The sequence below is a fragment of the Melozone crissalis genome, unplaced genomic scaffold (assembly GCF_028551555.1).
Source record: "Melozone crissalis strain CALT ecotype California unplaced genomic scaffold, PUWL_Pcris_2 ptg000017l_1, whole genome shotgun sequence".
Lineage (NCBI taxonomy): Eukaryota > Metazoa > Chordata > Aves > Passeriformes > Passerellidae > Melozone > Melozone crissalis.
Window position 1 is genome coordinate 936,798 of NW_026535795.1, and position 20,109 is coordinate 956,906.

Consider the following 20,109-nt stretch of genomic DNA (forward strand, 5'->3'; position numbering starts at 1 on the left):
ACACAGACCCCCTAAAGCATAATGCTGTGAAACCAAAGCCAGCTCTGCAAGTGTAATTGTACTCCATTGTCACATTAGCCATGAAAAAGTCTCCCTAATCGTTACTACTTGACTTAAAAATCCTGTGTACGAGTAAAATCCAGGCTGTGCTCACCACGAGCAGTAAGGACTGGAGTGCCACCCAACGGTGAGACAGTCATTAACAGCTCTGATTAAAGATTTCTGCCTCGACCTGCTCCTGCCACAGCAGGGAACGAACTACCATGGGGGCTCTGGAGGATCCAAACAGCAGGAGCTGCCCAGGCACACACACACACAAGTTATTTTCCTTTAACAGAGGCAGTAGCAGAGTTTTTGGTGTCCTAGTCCTGTTTACAGTGTTTAAGTTCCATCCCATCCCATCCCATCCCATCCCATCCCATCCCATGCAGAACTTGTTTCCCCAGAGCCTGAGAGCTGGCAGAGCAGCGAGCCCTGGGCAGTCACACACCCTGCCACTCCACAGTGCAGTTTGTATATTTGTGTATTCACAACTTTCTCCATAAGTTGCTTTGAGCTGCGGAGGATGAAGAGAGGCTATGAAATGTAGGATTGTGCTGGGACAAGCACCTGCCTTTTCCATGAAGTAGAAATAACACAATCCTACCCTTTCCCCTGGATTCTCACTGACATTTCAAGGGCCAGACTCTAGTGGACAATTTGAAAACCAAAACCTCTGAATCAGACTGTACTGGGATGGAAAAACAGTGTGCCTTAAGTTGCACAGGTTGGAATTATTTTGGGAAGGGACTGCCTTCCTCTGTGCAAAGTGCAAGAAGGGTTGTGTCCTGAGACCACAGATCATTTTCATTTACCTAATCCTCCATTATTATAAGGATCTAAGTCACCAGTAATACTTTTAATCTCTTCTGTGTTTTTTTTTCCCTGCAATACTTAGCAGATTTTGCAACTTACAGTATTTTGTAAGGTAGATCATAAATTTCATAAAGGCTGTTAGGAAATTTTTTGCTGCTGTGCATTTGTGCGGAGGCAGAATTTGAGGATTAAATATGTATTAAAGGGTGAACATGTTTGTAGGGCACAGATGTCTGATCCAAGTGGCCATTTCCAGCCCATATTCTTGGCTGGAATATATTTCAGACCTTCAACTCTACTGCGACAGGTATCCAAAACCGTGGAGCCAGTTGTGCTCAATTCAGCACTGGGGTAAACACCCTCTGGCTTCAGCTGAAGTTATAAATCCAGAGATTAATTTACCCTTTTCCCATTGCAAGCCAGGACTGGAAATGTCATGAAAATAGATGTAACAATTCCAATCCACACATTCCTATTACCTTCCCTATTCTATCCCAACCATCAATAAATTGTATTGTAAGATGTTTCGTTGGTTTTTTTTTCATTTGTACTGTTTCCTGTGAAGAAGGAAATAGTTCAGAAGCCACCAAAGAAACCTTACAGAACAAGCCAAACTATGCCAGTGCCAATTTTGCCTATAGAAGCATTTCAGGCTGAAATATTGGGCCACTGGCAAAGTACATCTCCACAATGAGGAATGGAAAGGAGCAGTGTAAAAGGTTGCACGAGGAGGAGCCGTGCCGTGCCCACCTGGCCCCGGCGCTGGGCAGGGCTGGGTTCCAGCTGCCCGCGCTCCCGCAGCACCGCGATGGAGCAGTGACACCCAGCGGCTGCTGGCATCGCTGCGGGGTGCGGGATTGCGGGGTGCGGGATTGCGGGGTGCGGGATTGCGGGATTGCGGGATTGCGGGATTGCGGGGTGCGGAATTGCGGGATTGCGGGATTGCGGGATTGCGGGGTGCGGGATTGCGGGATTGCGGGATTGCGGGATTGCGGGATTGCGGGGTGCGGGATTGCGGGATTGCGGGATTGCCGGGTGCGGGATTGCGGGGTGCGGGATTGCGGGATTGCGGGATTGTGGGATTGCGGGATGCGGGATTGCGGGGTGCGGGATTGCGGGGTGCGGGATTGCGGGATTGCGGGATTGCGGGGTGCGGGATTGCGGGATTGCCGGGTGCGGGATTGCGGGATTGCGGGATTGCGGGATTGCGGGATTGCGGGGTGCGGGATTGCGGGATTGCGGGATTGCGGGATTGCGGGATTGCAGGATGCGGGATTGCGGGATTGCCGGGTGCGGGATTGCGGGATTGCGGGATTGCGGGATTGCGGGATTGCCGGGTGCGGGATTGCGGGATGCGGGATTGCGGGGTGCGGGATTGCGGGGTGCGGGATTGCGGGATTGCGGGATTGCGGGATTGCGGGATTGCCGGGTGCGGGATTGCGGGATTGCGGGATTGCGGGATTGCGGGATTGCCGGGTGCGGGATTGCGGGATGCGGGATTGCGGGGTGCGGGATTGCGGGGTGCGGGATTGCGGGATTGCGGGATTGCGGGATTGCGGGATGCGGGATTGCGGGATTGCGGGGTGCGGGATTGCCGGGTGCGGGATTGCGGGGTGCGGGATTGCGGGATTGCGGGATTGCGGGATTGCGGGATGCGGGATTGCGGGATTGCGGGATTGCGGGGTGCGGGATTGCGGGGTGCCGGGATTGCGGGGGCTTCTGCCGGGGCTCCCCACCGGAGCTCCGCCGGGACAGCAACCCGGCTGCGGGCTAGGGAGGGGCCCGGACCGCGCACACCTGAGGGGCCGGACCGCGCACACCTGATGGACCCGGGCCCGTGCACACCTGAGAAACCCCGGACCGTGCACACCTGACGGGCCCGGACCATGCACACTTGAGGGGCCCGGACCGTGCACACCTGAGAAACCCTGTCCGCACACACTTGATGGAACCGGGACCGCACAAAACTGAGGGACCCGGGGCAGCACACACCTGATGGACCCCAGCCCGCACACACCTGTGTAACCCCCGTCTGCGCTCACCTGATGGACCCCAGCCCGCACACACCTGTGTGAACCCCGTCCGCGCTCACCTGATGGAGCCGGGCTCGCGCACACCTGAGAAAGCCGGGCTCGCGCACACCTGAGAAAGCCGGGCTCGCGCACACCTGTGTAACCCCCAATCCTCACATACCTGAGGGTCCTCCCCCCCAATCCTCACACACACCTGAGGTGCCCCCCCAGCTCTCACACACCTGAGGTACCACGGGCCCGACGTGGCTCGCTGACTCCCGGCCCGGCGTTGAGTCCCAGCCCGGTCTCTGATGTCGCATCTCCTTGTCCTCACTCTCATCTCTGCTCACCTGCCCTCTGCCAGGTCTGTCCCAGCTGTCTCCACTGTCGAGGGACGCTGCCCCGCTGTCCCCGCTGCCGTGTGGCACTGCCCTGCTGTCCCGCTGTCCCTGCTGCCGTGTGGCACTGTCCCGCTGTCCCCGCTGCCGTGTGGCACTGCCCCGCTGTCCCGCTGTCCCTGCTGCCGTGTGGCACTGCCCCGCTGTCCCCGCTGCCGTGTGGCACTGCCCCGCTGTCCCGCTGTCCCTGCTGCCCGCTCCTGGCCCGCTCCCACACGGACCCCGAGGCCACACGGGCCCCTCACAGCTGCGGCTGCTCCCACGCTGATCCGGCAGCAAAGGGTGCAGCTGACCAGGCTGACCAACCCCGAACACGCCAGCGTCCCCTCCAGGACTGGGTACCTCAACACTGTGGGCACGAGGTGCCAAGGAGATAAAGCTTTCATGCCAGAGCATAGCCACAAAGCTGGGGAAGGGTCCGGAGTGCCCTGTGAGGGGGCTGAGGGAGCTGGGCAGGGGCTCAGCCTGGAGCAAAGGAGGCTCAGGGGCCCTTGTGGCTCTGCACAGCTCCTGACAGGAGGGCACAGCCGGGGGGAACGGGGACAGAAGCAGAGGGAACGGCCTCAGGCTGGGCCAGGGCAGCTCAGGGTGGGCACAGCAGGAATTTCCCCATGGAAAGGGGGCTCAGGGCAGCTCAGGGTGGGCACAGCAGGAATTTCCCCAGGGAAAGGGGGCTCAGGGCAGGCTCAGGGTGGGCACAGCAGGAATTCCCCCATGGAAAGGGGGCTCAGGGCAGGCTCAGGGTGGGCACAGCAGGAATTTCCCCATGGAAAGGGGGCTCAGGGCAGCTCAGGGTGGGCACAGCAGGAATTCCCCCAAGGAAAGGGGGCTCAGGGCAGCTCAGGGTGGGCACAGCAGGAATTTCCCCAGGGAAAGGGGGCTCAGGGCAGCTCAGGGTGGGCACAGCAGGAATTTCCCCAGGGAAAGGGGGCTCAGACACTGGAACTGCCCAGGGAGGGTTGCAGTGCCCATCCTGGAGGTGCCCCAGGAATTCCTGGAGGTGGCATTCAGAGCTCTGGGCTGGGGACAAGGTGGGGATGGGCACAGCTTACATTTGATGGTCTTGGAGGGATTTTCCAACCCAAATGATTCTAGGATTTGGCATAAATTGGTATCAGCATATTCTGAGGGTCTCAGTTTTCTAGTCCTGGATATCATTGCATGTAAAAGGAAAGCCAGAATTCCGTAGTACATCCATCAATTTGCTGTGTTTCATCAAAACAAGAGTCACAATGTGTGCCACTCTGCAAATTGCTTCTTACTTCTTTTATATGAGCATATACAGATAAAAGCAAATATTTATGAAGTAGTCTATCTGCTCAAAAATTTCCAATTATTTAGTGAAATCATTTCTCGAACCACATGGACACATTTAAAATGTTACTTGCCACACATATTGCCACCGTAATGGACAGAGATTTATGAAGAAATGTGATACACTGATTTTCTAGGTTACTCTGTGAAATTTCCAACCGAGTATCAATTTGTTTGTGATACATGACTTGGGATATCTATGTCTGTGTGGTTGGAATATCTGCATTTCAAATTCAGCACTATGGATGAGGGGTCTCTGAGACGCGTAGGCTACAATTCCATTTGGAAATGAACGGCCTTATGGAAAAGCTGAGGTAGACTGGCAGGTTTGCCTCCTCGGACAGGGCTATAGCACCTGGGTAGCAATGGGCATTCCGGAGCAGGAATGCAAGAGAACAGATGATCAAATACCATGCGGGGCCTGTCGATTTCCTTACATCAAAAGGAGAAACCGACACCACTGATTTCTTTCTGCAGACCGCGCTAAGAGCGGAAACCCTCTCCATCTGTGTGCAGCCAGAGCAATGTGCAGCCGGAGGCTGACGAGCCCGCGGAGCCGCGTCCCAGCCGGGTGCACGGCCAGACCCGGCCCCGCGGTCCCCCCGCGGTGCCCTCGGTGCCCGTGCCCGCACCGCCCTGCCCGCAGGAGCGCGCCGGCACCGCGGGCCGTCCTGCCGCGACAGCGCACGACCCGAGCCGAGCCGAGCCGTTCCCGGCGGCCGGCGCAGCCCGGCCCGGGGACAGAACGGCCCCGCTCCGCAGCGTCCTCGCCATCGCCGCCGCCCCGCGGCCCCTCCGCCGGGCCGGGGCCGCCGTTCCCCGGGCCGGGCCGGGGCCGCGGGGGCCGAGGGGCGCCCCGGGCCCGCCCCGCTCGCAGCCGGCGGCGGCCTCGGGCCCGCGGGCTCGGGGAAGGCCCGGGCGGAGCGCGCCGCCCCCGGCGCGGCCCCCGCAGCCCCCCGGGCCGCGGGGCGGGCCCGGCCCCGCTCCCACCGCCCCGGACGTCGCGTCGCCGGGGCGGGTGCGCAGTTCCGGCGGCAGCGGGAGGGCGGGGGCCGGGCAGAGCCGCCGCGGCCTCGGCAGCAGCTGCAGCCGGAGCGGCGCGGGGGGCCAGGCCCCCGCCATGGAGATCGAGAAGGAGTTCCAGCGGCTGGACCAGGCCGCCAGCTGGCCCGCCATCTACCAGGTGAGGGGCAGCGCCCGCCGGCTGTGCCCGGCCCGGCGGCAGCGCTCCCTCCCTGCCTGCCTGCCTGCCTGCCGTGCCTCCCTCCCGCCGCCCGCGATGCCGCCGCTGCTGCCCGGCCCCGGGGCCAGCCCTGCCCTGCCCTGCCCTGCCCGGGCTCGTTCCCGCTCGCTCCCCGCTCCCGGGGCACCGGGAGCTGCCCCGCTCCCCGGGCAGCAGCAGCCCCGCTCGGCAGTGCCCGCCCGGAGCACGAGCCGCCCCGCTCGGGCACATCCTCAGCCCTGGAGCCCACGGGGCCATCGGGCCGCAGCGCTGCCCTCGCTGCCCCTCCGGGACCGGGGCAGCCCATCCGCCAGATTTGTCGTTGGGTTCGAACAGAGGGGCAGCGAGCGGGGGCATCAAATGCGCTTGGCTTTTCCGTCACCTTAATCATAGAACAGCGCCTGAAGCAGCGAATTAGCAATGCTCGTGCAGCTAGCTGGTACTGGGTATTTATTGTGTCATCTACTGCATTTAGATTTTTTTGCGATATTTAAAACAACCCTGTTGCAAACGTGAATGCTTGCAACAGTGTTTGCCTTCTGGATCCAGCTTCACGTACAAGCCACAGAAGTTAGTGGTTTTATCTTTAAAAGTTCTTCACACCTTTATCTAAAATGAAGTTTAAGAGAAGCTGAAATACATGAATGACTGGGCGGATGTGTTCAGTCAGATCAGGCAGCGTTGCTGTAACATCCATTTGAATGTTTAAGCTGGTATATTGCATAAATGAATGACTTGAAGTTCACGTTTGCAACACACGTTGAGCTTCGCTTCTCATTGTGAATTTCTCTGGCAATAGACCATTGAGAGAAGGAGGTGTGTAAAAGTGAAATAAATGCACTTCAGTTTCAGAATCGCAGCAGGCAAGTTTTAACATCAATAGCTGGCAGGGTGAACATCCTCAGTTGTCTGGCATTTAGAGAATAAGCATGGCATGTTGAGCCTGCTTTTGGGAAGGTCCATTTCCTACATTTCCCTTCCCTGCCGAGTGTCAGTGCTTGCTGACTGTATCGGTTGAGAGTCATGTGGATATATGACGTTATGTTTTTGCTGAACTGTTCTGGATGATTTGGTGTGTTGCGGGCTTAGTGCTCAGGAAGTGATTTTGAGTAATAGAGCTTTGTAATTGAAGCGGTACATTTCTAGAGGTACAATTTAATTACAGAAGTGAAATATCTAAGTAGAATGAGAGAATGGCCCATTTTCAATGAGGGATCAGCATTCAGTGATATTTTTGTCCTGCTCTCTTTGAATGATATGACTCAGTGGCCTGCTCAAACTGTGGCACAGCATGAGTTTTGATTGAGCACTAAAATTCAATTTTAAAAAGGACTGAAGTGATTCTTTGATTTGCATCCAACTATTGACAAGCACAGGGGGTGGATTTTTCACTTGTTTTTTTTCCCCTGATTGATTAGTAAATATGTGCATCTATGTCATGAAATTCAGTTTCTCAGCTGCATCCTGCTTTGAAATAAGCTGTTGGAAATGGCATCTTGGCAGGTCATGTACATCTGGAAGGACAAGGTACTTCTCTGTAAGCTGTGCTTTTGGTGTCTGAGCTGTGACATTAACAAAGCAGTGTTCCTACAACGCTGGTTTTTGCTTGACCAATGCAGTAGGCAGAGCAGTGCATGTGGTTGGTGCAGAAAAACATCTTCCCCAGGGTAATTGTACCACACATTCTGGTACCTCAGTGTCACGACTGTACCTGCTGAAATGCAGAAAGGTTCCCCAGTGCTGCAGGTGAAGCATCCTGCGGCCAGCCCGTGTTCCGTGTCCCGGTCTGTTATCTCCGGATACAGCCCAGCATCTCCAGGAGGAGTCAGCAGCACGCAGGGAGGAGTGGCCACGGGACACTGTCTGGGTGCCCCATCACTTGCAAGGGTTAAAATTGTCCATGCTGCTTTTTTTTGGACGAGAGGAAGCTGTGTTCAGCTATGATAGTACAGTTGTGAAAGAATAGAATTTAGATTGCCTTCTTTTTTCAGCAGAAGTAATCACAGGATGGGGACACAAACATTTCAAAGTGCAGACCTTGTTTAGGTGATTTTGTGATGATCATGTCTTGGGCACTGCACAGTATGGAGCCATTCTCTGTACCGCTGGTCAGAGCAGGGTGAACAGTGATGAACTTCTTTGTTTTCTTTCTCTGTTTTTTTTTTTAATGTTTATTTAGTTTTTAATACCTATTTCTATCCCTTACTTTCCTCTAGATTTACTTGTTACGAGAACTGTGAGCCATGAGATCCTGTGGAGGTTGTTCAGGGACCCAAGTGAGAAAAATTGCTAAGGTTCTAGCTGTTGCCTGTATTTTAGAGAAACATAAGCGTAAGAAAGGCACAATCAAATTAAAATCCTCTTCCATCAAACAGTGAGTTAGAGGAATGTGAGCTTTGCCATGTACTAACTGTGGCAAAGGTGTGCAACAGAAAACAAATGCTTAAGGGTAAGTGAATTATATGCACCCTACAGAAATATCATTAGAAGTATCTATTGGAATGAGAAGCATTCACTCTGGAGATGTCACAACAAAAAACCCATACCCCAAAGCTAAGGAAAGCGCAGGTTAGGCTTTTAAAGCAGGGAAGAAAAGTAAATATTTGTCCAGAATATCAAAACAACTCTGGGTTGTCATTTGCTCACAGTGAGTGCAGTATCAGATTTTCATAGTAATTTTACATGTAGAAGTCTTTCAGAACTTTAGGAGATATTTCAGTTTCTAACTTCTTACACAGGGTGATAGAACGAGATATTATCTTAAAAACACATGCCTCAAGTACAGGTAGAGTTGCTTCTTGTGTTTATATAAACCAGATATGTTGACTTTAGCATGTTGGCCAATGATGTTAACTTTGATGTGCTTATCAGGAGCAGTAAAAATACCTCTGAATTATTTACTGATGTACCATTCAACTGGGGGTTCCATTCACTATGGATGGAGGCAGAGCTGTCATTTGGGGACAGCTCATGCAGAGTTTTCCATGTGAAGGTAGCAGAATGAAACTAAAATGAACATTATTTTCTAGTTTTTATAGTTAGTGGAATTTATAATAAGAACTGGAAATAGTTGAGATTTTCCAGCATGTTTGGAAGTGAGTATCCTGAAAACAGAACTACCTATCTCTGGAAAGCTGAAGTGTAATTGGAGTTGGGTTTTAGGCCTGTAAATAACTGTTCTCAGTTTCTTTATTAATTTTTGAGGGTCTTTTAACCAAATATTAACGTAAACGTTAGTTTTTCAAACCTCTCTAAGCTAAACTAAAATACTACAAATTATGAAAATTAATGAACTTCATTCAGATTGTGGGAGGAAGATAGAAAGGTATCATGGATATTTTGGATATCCCTCTGTCAAGACAGAAGAGGCATGGGAAGTTTTTTAGGTATTCACTGTCTCTGGAAAAGTATTTGTAGAATATTTTCTTATGTAGATGGATTTTGGTGCTGAAAGTAAACTGTGAAACGGTTGACCCTGAAGAATTGTAACAGTGTGGCTGTGTTGTGTATTTAAAGTCAGTGGACAGGAAGCTCTGCAAGGGCTGTTGGTTTATAAGCTGCAGCAAGAGTGCAGGCTGAAAGCATTTGGGTTACTCCTTTGCTTGGGTGCTAAGCAGCAGATAAATTGTGGCACGAACACGACTTCTTATAAATGCACCTTTGTGCTTTATTCTGCCAGTTCTAGCTGCAGGTCTCTGCATGCAGCGCCTTGCCGCTGCTTGATTCGTGCTCTGTTGATTCATTTGAGGCTCAGCACAATTGGCTCTGGTTGTGGAAGGCTGGTTTTAGACTCAGGGCTGCAGGGAGTCTCTGTTCCTTCAATCAGCTGAAGATATCCCATGTTTTCCTGTGCTGTACAGAGTCTTCCTACACGTGGGCAGGGTTGGTGATGGAGAAACAAAGTGTCTGTGGCTCACAAAGCCGGGATGCTGCCTGAAAAGCAGAGCTGCTGTTCAGCTGCAGGGGCTGGCACCTGTGTGCCCCTGGGGCTGGCACCTGTGTGCCCCTGGGGGTGGCACCTGTGTGCCCCTGGAGATGGCACCTCTGTGCCCCAGGGGCTGGCACCTGTGTGCCCCTGGGGGTGGCACCTGTGTGCCCCTGGGGCTGGCACCTGTGTGCCCCTGGGGGTGGCACCTGTGTGCCCCTGTGGCTGGCACCTGTGTGCCCCAGGGGCTGGCACCTGTGTGCCCCTGGGGCTGGCACCTGTGTGCCCCTGGGGGTGGCACCTGTGTGCCCCAGGGGCTGGCACCTGTGTGCCCCTGGGGCTGGCACCTGTGTGCCCCTGGGGGTGGAACCTCTGTGCCATTGGGAATGGCACCTGTGTGCCCCTGGGGGTGGCACCTGTGTGCCCCTGGGGCTGGCACCTGTGTGCTCCTGGGGGTGGCACCTGTGTGCCCCAGGGGCTGGCACCTGTGTGCCCCTGGGGGTGGCACCTGTGTGCCCCTGGGGCTGGCACCTGTGTGCCCCTGGGGCTGGAACCTCTGTGCCCCAGGGGCTGGCACCTGTGTGCCCCTGGGGCTGGCACCTGTGTGCCCCTGGGGCTGGCACCCGTGTGCCCCTGGAGATGGCACCTCTGTGCCCCTGGGGGTGGCACCTGTGTGCCCCTGGGGCTGGCACCTCTGTGCCCCTGTGGATGGCACCTCTGTGCCCCTGGGGCTGGCTCAGGGCACGCTGCTGCCTGGCCTGGCTTTCACTGCTGCCTCTTTCAGAGCAGCACCAGCTGTGTCTGCTGCTGGCAGATCTGAGATTGGGTAGGTGCCCTTATATAAAGCCACCTGAGCCACTTACTCTTGCTTTTTCTACACAGTTTAAAATCTAAATACATGAACTCAGAGCTTCTGTGATAGTCTTGCTTGTAACAGAGCATGGAGAAATGGAGCCTGTTATGGTTATCATTTGCTAAAAATTTAGAAATCGTACAATGTACACACAGTGCTCACCTGCTTCTGAGCATTTTTGGTGTTAGTGTGTTCTTCCACACGGTCCTGTTGCCTCCTCTGTGTGCTGGAAGCACAGATGTATGGAAGAAAACTGTTAAGGAGAAAGCAGTGTTGGTCACATGCCAAATGATGGTAAATTTCAAATAGAAATAGCCCTTGTAAGCAGAGAATAAAATATGGTAGTGGTAGACCAAATATTTTTCAAACTAAAATAACTTTCTAAATGTACTGGGTAGGTTTGAAATAACAGTTCATCCTATAGTTAACTCAACATTAAAATGAAATGTTTTCCTGTAATACTTGCTTTGCAAATGGACTTTGTCCAAAGGTTCTCTTTAGTTGAGTCTTCAAAAGATGTGGCTTCCGCTGAAATGTCACTGCTACTTTCTTGTAGACCTGAGGATTACCGGGTTTTAGATCAGTGTCACTTGCATGACCCAGGTATCTGTTTGGGTTGTGATTTGGCCTCATTAAATACCCGGGGATACTCAGTGGTTCCTCACCAGTGGTTGCTTCTCTGCACTGTTCATAATGAGCACAGACTTGGTCTGATCCCTGAGCTGGCCTGTTTGCAGTGCTCACCATGGAGGTTTTCTGGGGTTTTTCAGTCACTGGTCAGCTTGTTTGAGGTTGATTGGCAGGAGAGGTGGTTTCTCCTCCCTGCTGCCAGGAGACATGCCCTTGCTGGTCTGACTGGGAGAGGCTTTGATAGAGCATCCAAACCTTTGTGTGTTCCCTTTGTAGATCGTGCACTACAAACGCCAGTTCATTTTCTGCCATGCTCTGTGAGTTCAGATGTGCTTTTTCCCTCACCCACGCAGAATATAGCGAAGATTCAACAGCTTGCCTGTCGTATTATACCAAGAAAAACTGGTAAAAGCAATTCTTGGAAATGCATGTGATTCTGCTAATAGTGATAGCTGATCTACTTTCAAATTGGGTTGCATTTTCTGCATTTGAGAAAGCAAGTTCATAGAACAGTAGAAAAAATTACATCCTGGTTGGGAAGGAAAATGAGCAGGCATAATATGAAACTTCTAGAAATCTTTTTCTATTTTTTCTTACTTTTAATTCTGTATACTTTCCATGTGAACAGTTATCTCAGCTCTTGGTTGTTGTGGATGCTTTAGGAAGTTGTTGTTCAGGGGTCAAAAGTCAGCACTGAGGGTGAAGAGATCAGTGATGAAGATTTACCTGTTTCACTAATGATGAAGAGATCATTTAATCAGATTTACACTGTTCTGTGCAGACTTTTTCTTCTCCTTAGAGGGTTAAAACAGTTTCTACATCAATAGAAATAGAAAATAAAGCAAGAATACAGCAGGTTTTGCATTCTGCCAGTTTAGGCAGTTACAGAAAATCTTCTGTGGAGCACAGGGGTGAGTGTGGAGCTGGGCAGACGTCGCTGCGGGCAGAGGAAACCCTCCCCTCTGGGCTGACATGGACTAAAATAGTTCTAGTTCAAAATGCTACTACATAGCACTATTCTGAACCTAAAGCAGTATTGTATTTGTGATCTGTCAGGTGCTGTTGCTCGTATCTGAAGTTCTCAGATTTTTGTGCTGCTTCTGTCAAGTACTTGATTCTGTCAAGAGCTTGATGCTGAGAGCCATCCTACAAAAGACACTCTGTTTCTCAGATTCTTTATATTTATATGGAACAAGTGTTCTACACATGAAGAGGAATGTTCTCATAACCTTCTTCCCCTGTGCACAGTTCAATGAGAATTGCTTGTTTATACCATCCCTGATCCCACAGTTACAGGTTACAGGAACATAAACAGCGTGACCTTTTAATGCGATGGCAGGAAGTAAAATGTGAAATCTATTTTAAAAATGCATCTTTGACTAAGGAAGAGTATACTTCCTTTTTCTGACAGGAAAAATAACCCATGCTCGTTCAGAAGATCTCAGTTCCATTTTGCTGTCTGTGGCCTGTTTTTTCCAGTCTTCTGTACAGTCATTGCAGCTGCTGGAAGTAGGACTAAACCTCTGCCATCCTCACGTGGAATTATATCTCCTTTGTTAACATTTGCACAACCATCAGGGACTAAAGATGGGGCTACAGGAAAAACACAACTCTGACACAAGCAAGAGGTTTTAGCAAGAGGAACTTCTTTTGGAAAGAAGGAAAGGGTGGGTCATTGGAGCAAGAACTGGAAAAATACTACATGGCTTCTTCAACAGCTAAAATACATATTGACACATTAGACAGAATTTCCCCATATTTCTGGAAGTGGAAGAGATATGGGGAATTCTACCCAGTAATGGAGTGGAGGTGCACAGCTACCCAGCTCTGGAAAATGGTTTTGTTTTCTTCCTTAAGAGTTTAATTAAATTGGAAATCAACAGTCACTTCTTTCTCAAACTTCTGCCAGTGGAGGATTTTCACAGTAAATCGCAGTTGCTACCTAGAACTTTGTGGTCTGCGGGGTGTCATGAGCAAGAATCGTGTTTCAGCCTGTACTTTTTTTCATTCCCAGTATTGAAACCTTCTCAGAACTGGCCTCAGGTGTTTCATGAGCAGAGCAGATGTGCCCTGGTGCTGTTTCACAGGGAGTGCGTGCAGGACAGTGTGCGTTGGGAGGCAAGAACCCCTTCCTCTGGTCCCTGCCCCTCCCCTGAGCTGGGGTGGCATCGGTAGGGCACCGAAGTGGCAGGGCTGGGCTTGGTGCGAGCGCTGGGGCAGTGCTCTTTGGCACCGAGCAGCCTTACCTGCCTGCCCATTAATGATTTCCCTTTGGAAATCACTCCCTTTGCCTTCTGCTCTCCAGCCGTCCCTGATAAGTGGCACAGCCCGAGAGATAAGCCAGGGAGCGTGTGGCACCCTGGGAGCAGCAGGGCACAGCAGCCGCTGCCTGGGCAGTGCTGGTGGGCACAGGGAGGCTCTGGTCACCTGCAGGGGCAAAGCCCACGGTGCCCGGGGCTGCTCTCAGGGGCCCTCAGCGTCTGCAGCTTCTCTGCCCTGTGTCCGTCACACTCGTCTGGTGCTCAGCAGAGGCAAGGGATTGGAGCAGGGCGTTGAAAATATGTGAAATCTTTAGAGCTGTGAGTTGCTGGATTTGTTAGCCCACGTGAGAGCATTAGTAGAGAGTCTGATCTTACCGGTCTTTTTAGAGCCTGTCAGGAAGCAGACGGAGCAGAAAGGTTTCATGGAAACGGCTGACTTACGTCTTATCTGTCATTGATTTTGTGTTTTAATTTGTGTAAAGCTGACCATCAGGAGCCTCCGCTGGGAGCCAAGCCCATCAGACAAGGCTTTGCTTGGTCGCCCACACAGTCCAGTGTGCAGATACTGCTCTGTGACTGACTGGCTGACAGCAGGAATGTCCTTGTGTGCTGCTCTGCCTGCTGAGTTCTGTACCACATGGAATTTGGGGTGCTAAAACTGTTACGTGCTTCTTATCTTGTAAAAATAGCTAAATAAGTTAATATTGCTACCCAGTTAGGAACAAGCATTCAGACATTTATTGCTTTCATGTAATAACATCTACATCTTTTGGGTTTTCTTGTTCCAAAGTCTTTGCTAACAATGTGTTCTGCATATTAAACTCTCTCTCTACAGGCAAAATTGTCTTGAAATACTTACAGAACAATAATATAATTTAAAAACGCTTTGCTCTCAGCAGTGTTGATATTAAAGGAGGCATTTGTGTGTGACTCTGATCGTTGATAACCTTTATTTGTGGATTAGTGCTCAGAAGCCTTTGGTGTAGCTGTCTTTTGGAAGTGGGGAGTGGAAAGAGTTGTGATAGACGTGAAGGGTTTATTTAAAGATATTTACTGCATTTTTCAGTATTATTTTTTTCTGTAAGTGTTCCAGATCTGTTCTGCAGTTGCAAATGAGGATTTGAGGTAGACATCAAGTGATAAAGCATGTTTAGTCACAGCTGATAACTGGCTTTGGCTGGCAGGAAGCGGAACACGATGAGCAAGAGTCTGGTGGAGCCTGGGGTGTGGTGGGTTCGGCGCAGCACTGTCTGGGCTGGCCGGGAGTGCTGGAAGCAATGGCAGTCATGTGCTTCCAGAGAGGACGCTGCCATACCAGAGGGAGACGTGGTGAGGGTTGCTTGGCTGTGCTAAATCAGCTGGTTTAGTTCTCAGAATTAATTCTTTTTAGCTAGCAGGATGAGTAGATGTATGAAGTGGCAAAACCGTTTATCTCATCTGATGCGCACAACTGACTCTCGCTGCAGTCTGTGGCATTAGCATGGGGAGCATTCAGCAGTCCTTTGAAGGCCTGGCTTGTCAAGTTTTGCAGTCTTTTTCATGTGCTGGAGTGCAGAGTGTGAACCTGTCCTGCATTAGGATGTCTGTGAGCATTTATCTTGATTATGTGATGTCCCTGTTTAACACTGACGTTTGTTTTTATAAACTCTCAGTTGCTTTCAGATGAGATGTCCTGTACAGCTGGGCATGAAAGCTCTCTGTGCCTGTAGTGACAGTTAAAACATCCTCTAATAACACAGGATTGGTCCTGTCGGTGTCTTGAAGCATTGCTTGGAGAAATAAAAATACTGAATGCATTTTAGCTTGTAAGGTCTGGCTGGTTTGGGGTGGTGATTGACCCCAGACTGTGTTTGGGCCATGGACCGGGAGCTGAGCAGCTCAGAATGCTCTAAGGTTTAATATTAACCTAGCTTGCTTAGATTGCTTTCCTAAACACAAATTAGACAGTCATGTGGAAAAGCAGGAGTACCCTAATTCTGCTTTATCTAACATCTGTTTTCAGCAGTACTGTTTGTTCTCAGCAGGTTTTTGTGTGCATTGCAGTAGCTTGGCAACCTGTAGGTTGCGCCATTCAGTGAATTCAGTATGGTTTTAATCATCACTACGGTTTTCCTTTCCAGATTTGAATATTCTAAGTACAGTGGAGTGGGCATCTGTAATTATAACTGCAGCCCCATGTTAAACAGATCCCAGCTGAAAAAAGCTGTTCATGCAAATTCGTAATCCAGCAAGTTCCTTCAATTGCTGTCCTGAAGTCTTTCTTAAGAAAAGGTACTTCAAACTTCTTTCTGGAAACGGTAGTTAGGCAGTGCAGCTCCTTAGGGCTCCCAAAGAGGGGTTTGGCCCCTGTGCTGAGAACCGAAGCTGCTGGGAGCAGGGCTGCCTCTGCTGCAGGAGCAGAGCTCCAGTCTGACCTTTCCCTGCATGCAGAGGCATGAACCTGCATTGTGCAATCCTGCTAATTGTACATTCTCTTTAAACTCTTGGAATCTTGTTAGGTTGGAAATGATAAAAAGCTTTTAGTAACAGTGTAATGAGCATGCTTTGGCAGAATTAATCCGTAGTTCCATTGCCTATTTACCTGTGGCCAACATGGCGAAACATTCTTGTGCCATAGATTAGAACTTGCTGGAGTTTGGTATTATACCCTTATTTGCAGGGAACAGATAGAATGCAGACCCACTTACATCATGGAGCTGGTGCCTGTGTAACATATGCTTCATAATTTTGAATGCATGGGGTTCCTTGATACTAAATAAATTCAGTTTTCCCCCTCATACATCTGACTTAAAGTCTGCCTCTCAAGAGTAGAGCAATGCATGGTACAAACAGCTTCAAGGAAATGAAGTTTGCCGCTGAAGAAGATGTAGATAATGATATTTTTTTTAATAGGTAAGGCAGAGTTCACAATTTCCTATATAACAATTCCTCCACTCTCTTTCTGGTGTGTTTTAGTACTTCCTCTACATACGACCTTATATCTTGGAGAATTTTTATGGAATTAGTAGAAAGTTGGAAATGTGGCTGTTGCTTGTCCCACAGCATTCTAAATAGAAAAACAACACTGAGATGCTCTGAACATGTGCCCCACTGTAGTAATGCTGTGACTATTTCATTAACCTGTGCATATACATTAGAAAGTCCAGTTTAGCTTTTAGATTCACATTGCAGTACCCAGTGTGAATGAAATTATTTATGCAGAGGAACACCCCTTAGCCATGAGGGAAGAGAAATGTGCTTCATATTCTGACTTTGCTTTGTGTTTCAAAATAATGAACAGTTTACTTGTGTTAGAAGCTTTCTTTCTCATCTGAAGCAGCTGGGAACTGGAGCTTGTCTTGCCTTTCAAGGCAGGCTCTTCTGAATGCTCCAGGTGGAGGCGAGTTGGCCTTTACCTTATCAAATGAGAATATTTGCCTTTATAAATGAAACACTTCAGAAACAGCAGTGGGAAGTCTCTCAAGTCTGGATATTCTGTAGCATCTGGTGTGGTAACAGCATTGTGCTGGGAAGGCCAATTTAGTAGGTTTTGGAGAGGGAAAAAAATCTTTGGGGCTCTTACAATACGCAAACTAATTAGAGGTTACAGTGAACACAGCTGTTTCTGGCCAAGCTGACTAAGCTAGGAATTCAAATCACTATTTTTAGCCATCTTACAAGGTCTCTACTTTTCAATGATACCCATGTTATTACTTCTAAAAATTATATTGTTGTGTGTTTATCACCCTGACAATAAGCATTTTAGTGAAACCAGTCCCTTACTTTTTAAATCAAACAAAGTGTTTGCAGTTCTGTGAGATATTGTGAAGATAGCTTCAAAATCACATTCTGAACTAGTTTCTTTTTTCTAATAAGCTTTGGAACTTTCTGCAAAGATTACTGGATAAGAAAAAGCATTCCTCAAAATCTGAGTGTACTGAATAGACCTACTTCATGCATAAATTTGTTCCTTTAAAAAAAAATCAGTCTTATTTTAACATAGCATATGGCAAGCTGGTGTCTAAAACTGCTTCAACTGGCTGTTCTTTCTAAATGCATATATAACTCATTTAACTCCAGATAAGTATTAAAGAAAAATCATTGTAATTCCTGTTGTCTTCTGTGAACACCTATAGCTTGCTTACTCTATCCTATAAATTACAATAGATAAAATCTGAGTTTGGTTTTAGTCAGTGTTAGGGGTAGAAAATGAGGCTTACAAATTTACTCTGTTTTCACAAAATCCTGTTTCCATGATGGTAAGAGAATCTCAAACCAACTCAAACCAAGAAAATAAAAATGAGGCAAACTCCAGAAGTTCTGATTCCTAGGTAGGAATCCTTTTGTTCCTGGCTTTGTGTCATCATGGAAAATACAGAAATATGCCACTGAGAGTAAATCTAGAATTGCTTTTGTATTTACAAGGAGTTTCTCACCAGGAATCCAAGAGGAATGCAGGATTCCCTGAATGGTGCTCCCTTCCAGGGCCAGTTCTTTTTTCCACAGTGCTCATGATGGGGTAGGGGAGCTCATCTGAAGCTTTCTTCCCCTGCCTGCAGGAACCAGGGAAGAACAAGAGCCTCCAGAGAGCCTGGACAAATAGCCCAGAGAAATGCCCTCCCTGCTGAAAGGAGAGCTCCAGAACTGGCCCAGCATGGCCAAGGCCGGGCTCCTGCAATGGAAGTGAGACACTGAGTTAGAAACTGGGCAGTTGGGGCGTCCCAGCTGGGAGCGAATCCCCTGGGAGGGCACAGCAGCATCCCTTGGAGCGGCCCAGAGGTGCTGCCTGTCCTGGCTGGGGCTGCCTTGGGCACCGCTCCTCAGGGAGGAACCAGGGCTGCTTGGGAGAGATCAAATCCCTGCTCTGGAGTGAGGTCTCGTTCTCACCGAAACCCTCTAATGTTTCAACAGTCCAAGAAGGCAGAGATGTTTATTTTGGAATGTAATGACAGCAACAAACTTGACATTAGGGTGTTCAAAGGACAATAGCAGTGATGTGAAAAAATGTGTGGTATTTTGCTTTGTAAACTCTAGGAGTATGTTTTTGTAGCTCTGAGTCTCTGATGAGCAAAGGATTATGTGTGTGCACGTTCTCACAACCAGCCCATGTTTTCCCTCTGCAGCAGATGCTGATGGTGTGTTACCAGCATAACAAAAAGGAATTGATAAGTCTGAGTGTAACAAAGTCTCCTGCTTCCCCTATTACTCACTGCCTTGCCTGTGGTTTTGGGAGGTGTTGTAAGGTGCCAAATCAAGCTGTTGAATTTGTAAAGAGCTTGATAAGTAAATATGGGAAATGTGGAGCTCTTTGACAACTCAGATTTTTTGTTTTGAGGCACGTGTGGTTCTGTAAGGCCTCTCTGACACTGGTGAAGGTTTTGCTCTGACTTTGTGTAGACATCTCTGATTCCACCTAGTTTGTAATACTTATTTTGAACACCCACCAGAATTTCTGAGCCCAGATTATTTCCTGTTTTCAACTAGTAATGTAAACTTCTTTGGTCTTCATTACTGGTAACCCCTTTAATGTAGTCCGTGGCACCTTTCAGGAGAGGTGTCTGTTTTCTTGTTGGAGCCCCCTCACCTCTCTGGGACAGAAACAGTGCCGCAGAACGGGCTGAGAAGTGTCAGAGGCATTGTCCTCAATGTTTGCTAAATCCAGGGTTAGAAATCCTTGTGACCTTATTCAGGGAATCACATGCCTTCCAGGGAATTGTCCTGGTGCTAAAGTATGGGTATAAAACCAAACTGAAAAAAAAACCCAACATCACCACTAGGAGACCATTTAAAAACCTTCTCTTTTTCTGACTTGTTAGGATTGCCTTGAGGATTAGAACTGCAGAATGTCCCAAAGCTTGACAAATAATTTATCTCTGCTGGGTAAGCAAAAATGATGGATTTAGGAGAGATGGTGACTTTGTAGCAGCTGAAAGGAAGTTTTCAAGGCACACCACAGGTGCTGCTCAGGTCTTGTGTATTTGTAGGTGCTGTACCTGTCCCTGAGGGAGTCACATCCTTACTCCTGACTGCACTCCCTGGTGCTTCGTGGCTGCTCCCTAATTAGTTTCAATTAGGACGAAAGGGAAAGCTGATGAGTTGGTGAGGCTGTGTTCCCAGGAAGGTGTGGCTGGTGTTTGGGAGCGCTTTGGAAACGCTAGTGCTCTCCTCAGCCCTGTCCCAGCAGAGGCACTCGGGTTCAGCAGTGGGCTCAGTGTGGCAGGGAGCAGGATCGTGTGTCCTGGCAGCTGCAGTGTCTGGGGATCGCCCTGTGCTGGCACCTCGGGCTGTGTGCTGCTCCCACGGCTCCTTCCGTAGCTGCGCACCAAGGTGGCTGCAGCTTTATGGGCTGTGCTGTGGGAATGGTGCTGGGCTGCCCCTGGGGCACGGCCCCGCTGCAATGCTGCTCTCACTCTGCCTGGGTTTGCTTTTCTCTGCGCCTTCTGGTCATGCTGTGCTAGGCTAGTAGCTCTCTCACCTATGGTACCTTATGTTGAAAATTATCTCAGCATGGTTAAAGTCACTTGGGAATGGCAAACTGCCCTTTTTTATTTGATAGTTCTGGTATTTTAGCAAATATTGCATGTCACAGATGAGCAGATGTCGCTACTGGACTTGTCTCGTTATCTGTTATTGTGACCAGCATTTTTAAGATAGACGTGT

At 49.5% G+C, this 20,109-nt stretch overlaps 2 protein-coding genes across 2 annotated transcripts in view; one reads left to right on the forward strand and one right to left on the reverse strand.

Moving 5' to 3' along the window:
• LOC128936137 (uncharacterized) overlaps positions 1 to 5,701 on the reverse strand; it is a 63,372-nt gene extending 57,671 nt beyond the window's left edge. Inside the window, exons 1-3 of the mRNA XM_054274881.1 lie at positions 5,410 to 5,701; positions 3,218 to 3,614; positions 1,606 to 2,625 (exon numbers count right to left, since the gene is read on the reverse strand). Coding sequence (XP_054130856.1) covers positions 1,606 to 2,625; positions 3,218 to 3,614; positions 5,410 to 5,701 — 1,709 coding nt within the window. The remainder of the gene's footprint in view (positions 1 to 1,605; positions 2,626 to 3,217; positions 3,615 to 5,409) is intronic.
• PTPN1 (protein tyrosine phosphatase non-receptor type 1) overlaps positions 5,636 to 20,109 on the forward strand; it is a 31,250-nt gene continuing 16,776 nt past the window's right edge. Inside the window, exon 1 of the mRNA XM_054274354.1 lies at positions 5,636 to 5,762. Within this exon, the coding sequence (XP_054130329.1) occupies positions 5,700 to 5,762 (63 nt within the window). The 5' untranslated portion in view covers positions 5,636 to 5,699. The remainder of the gene's footprint in view (positions 5,763 to 20,109) is intronic.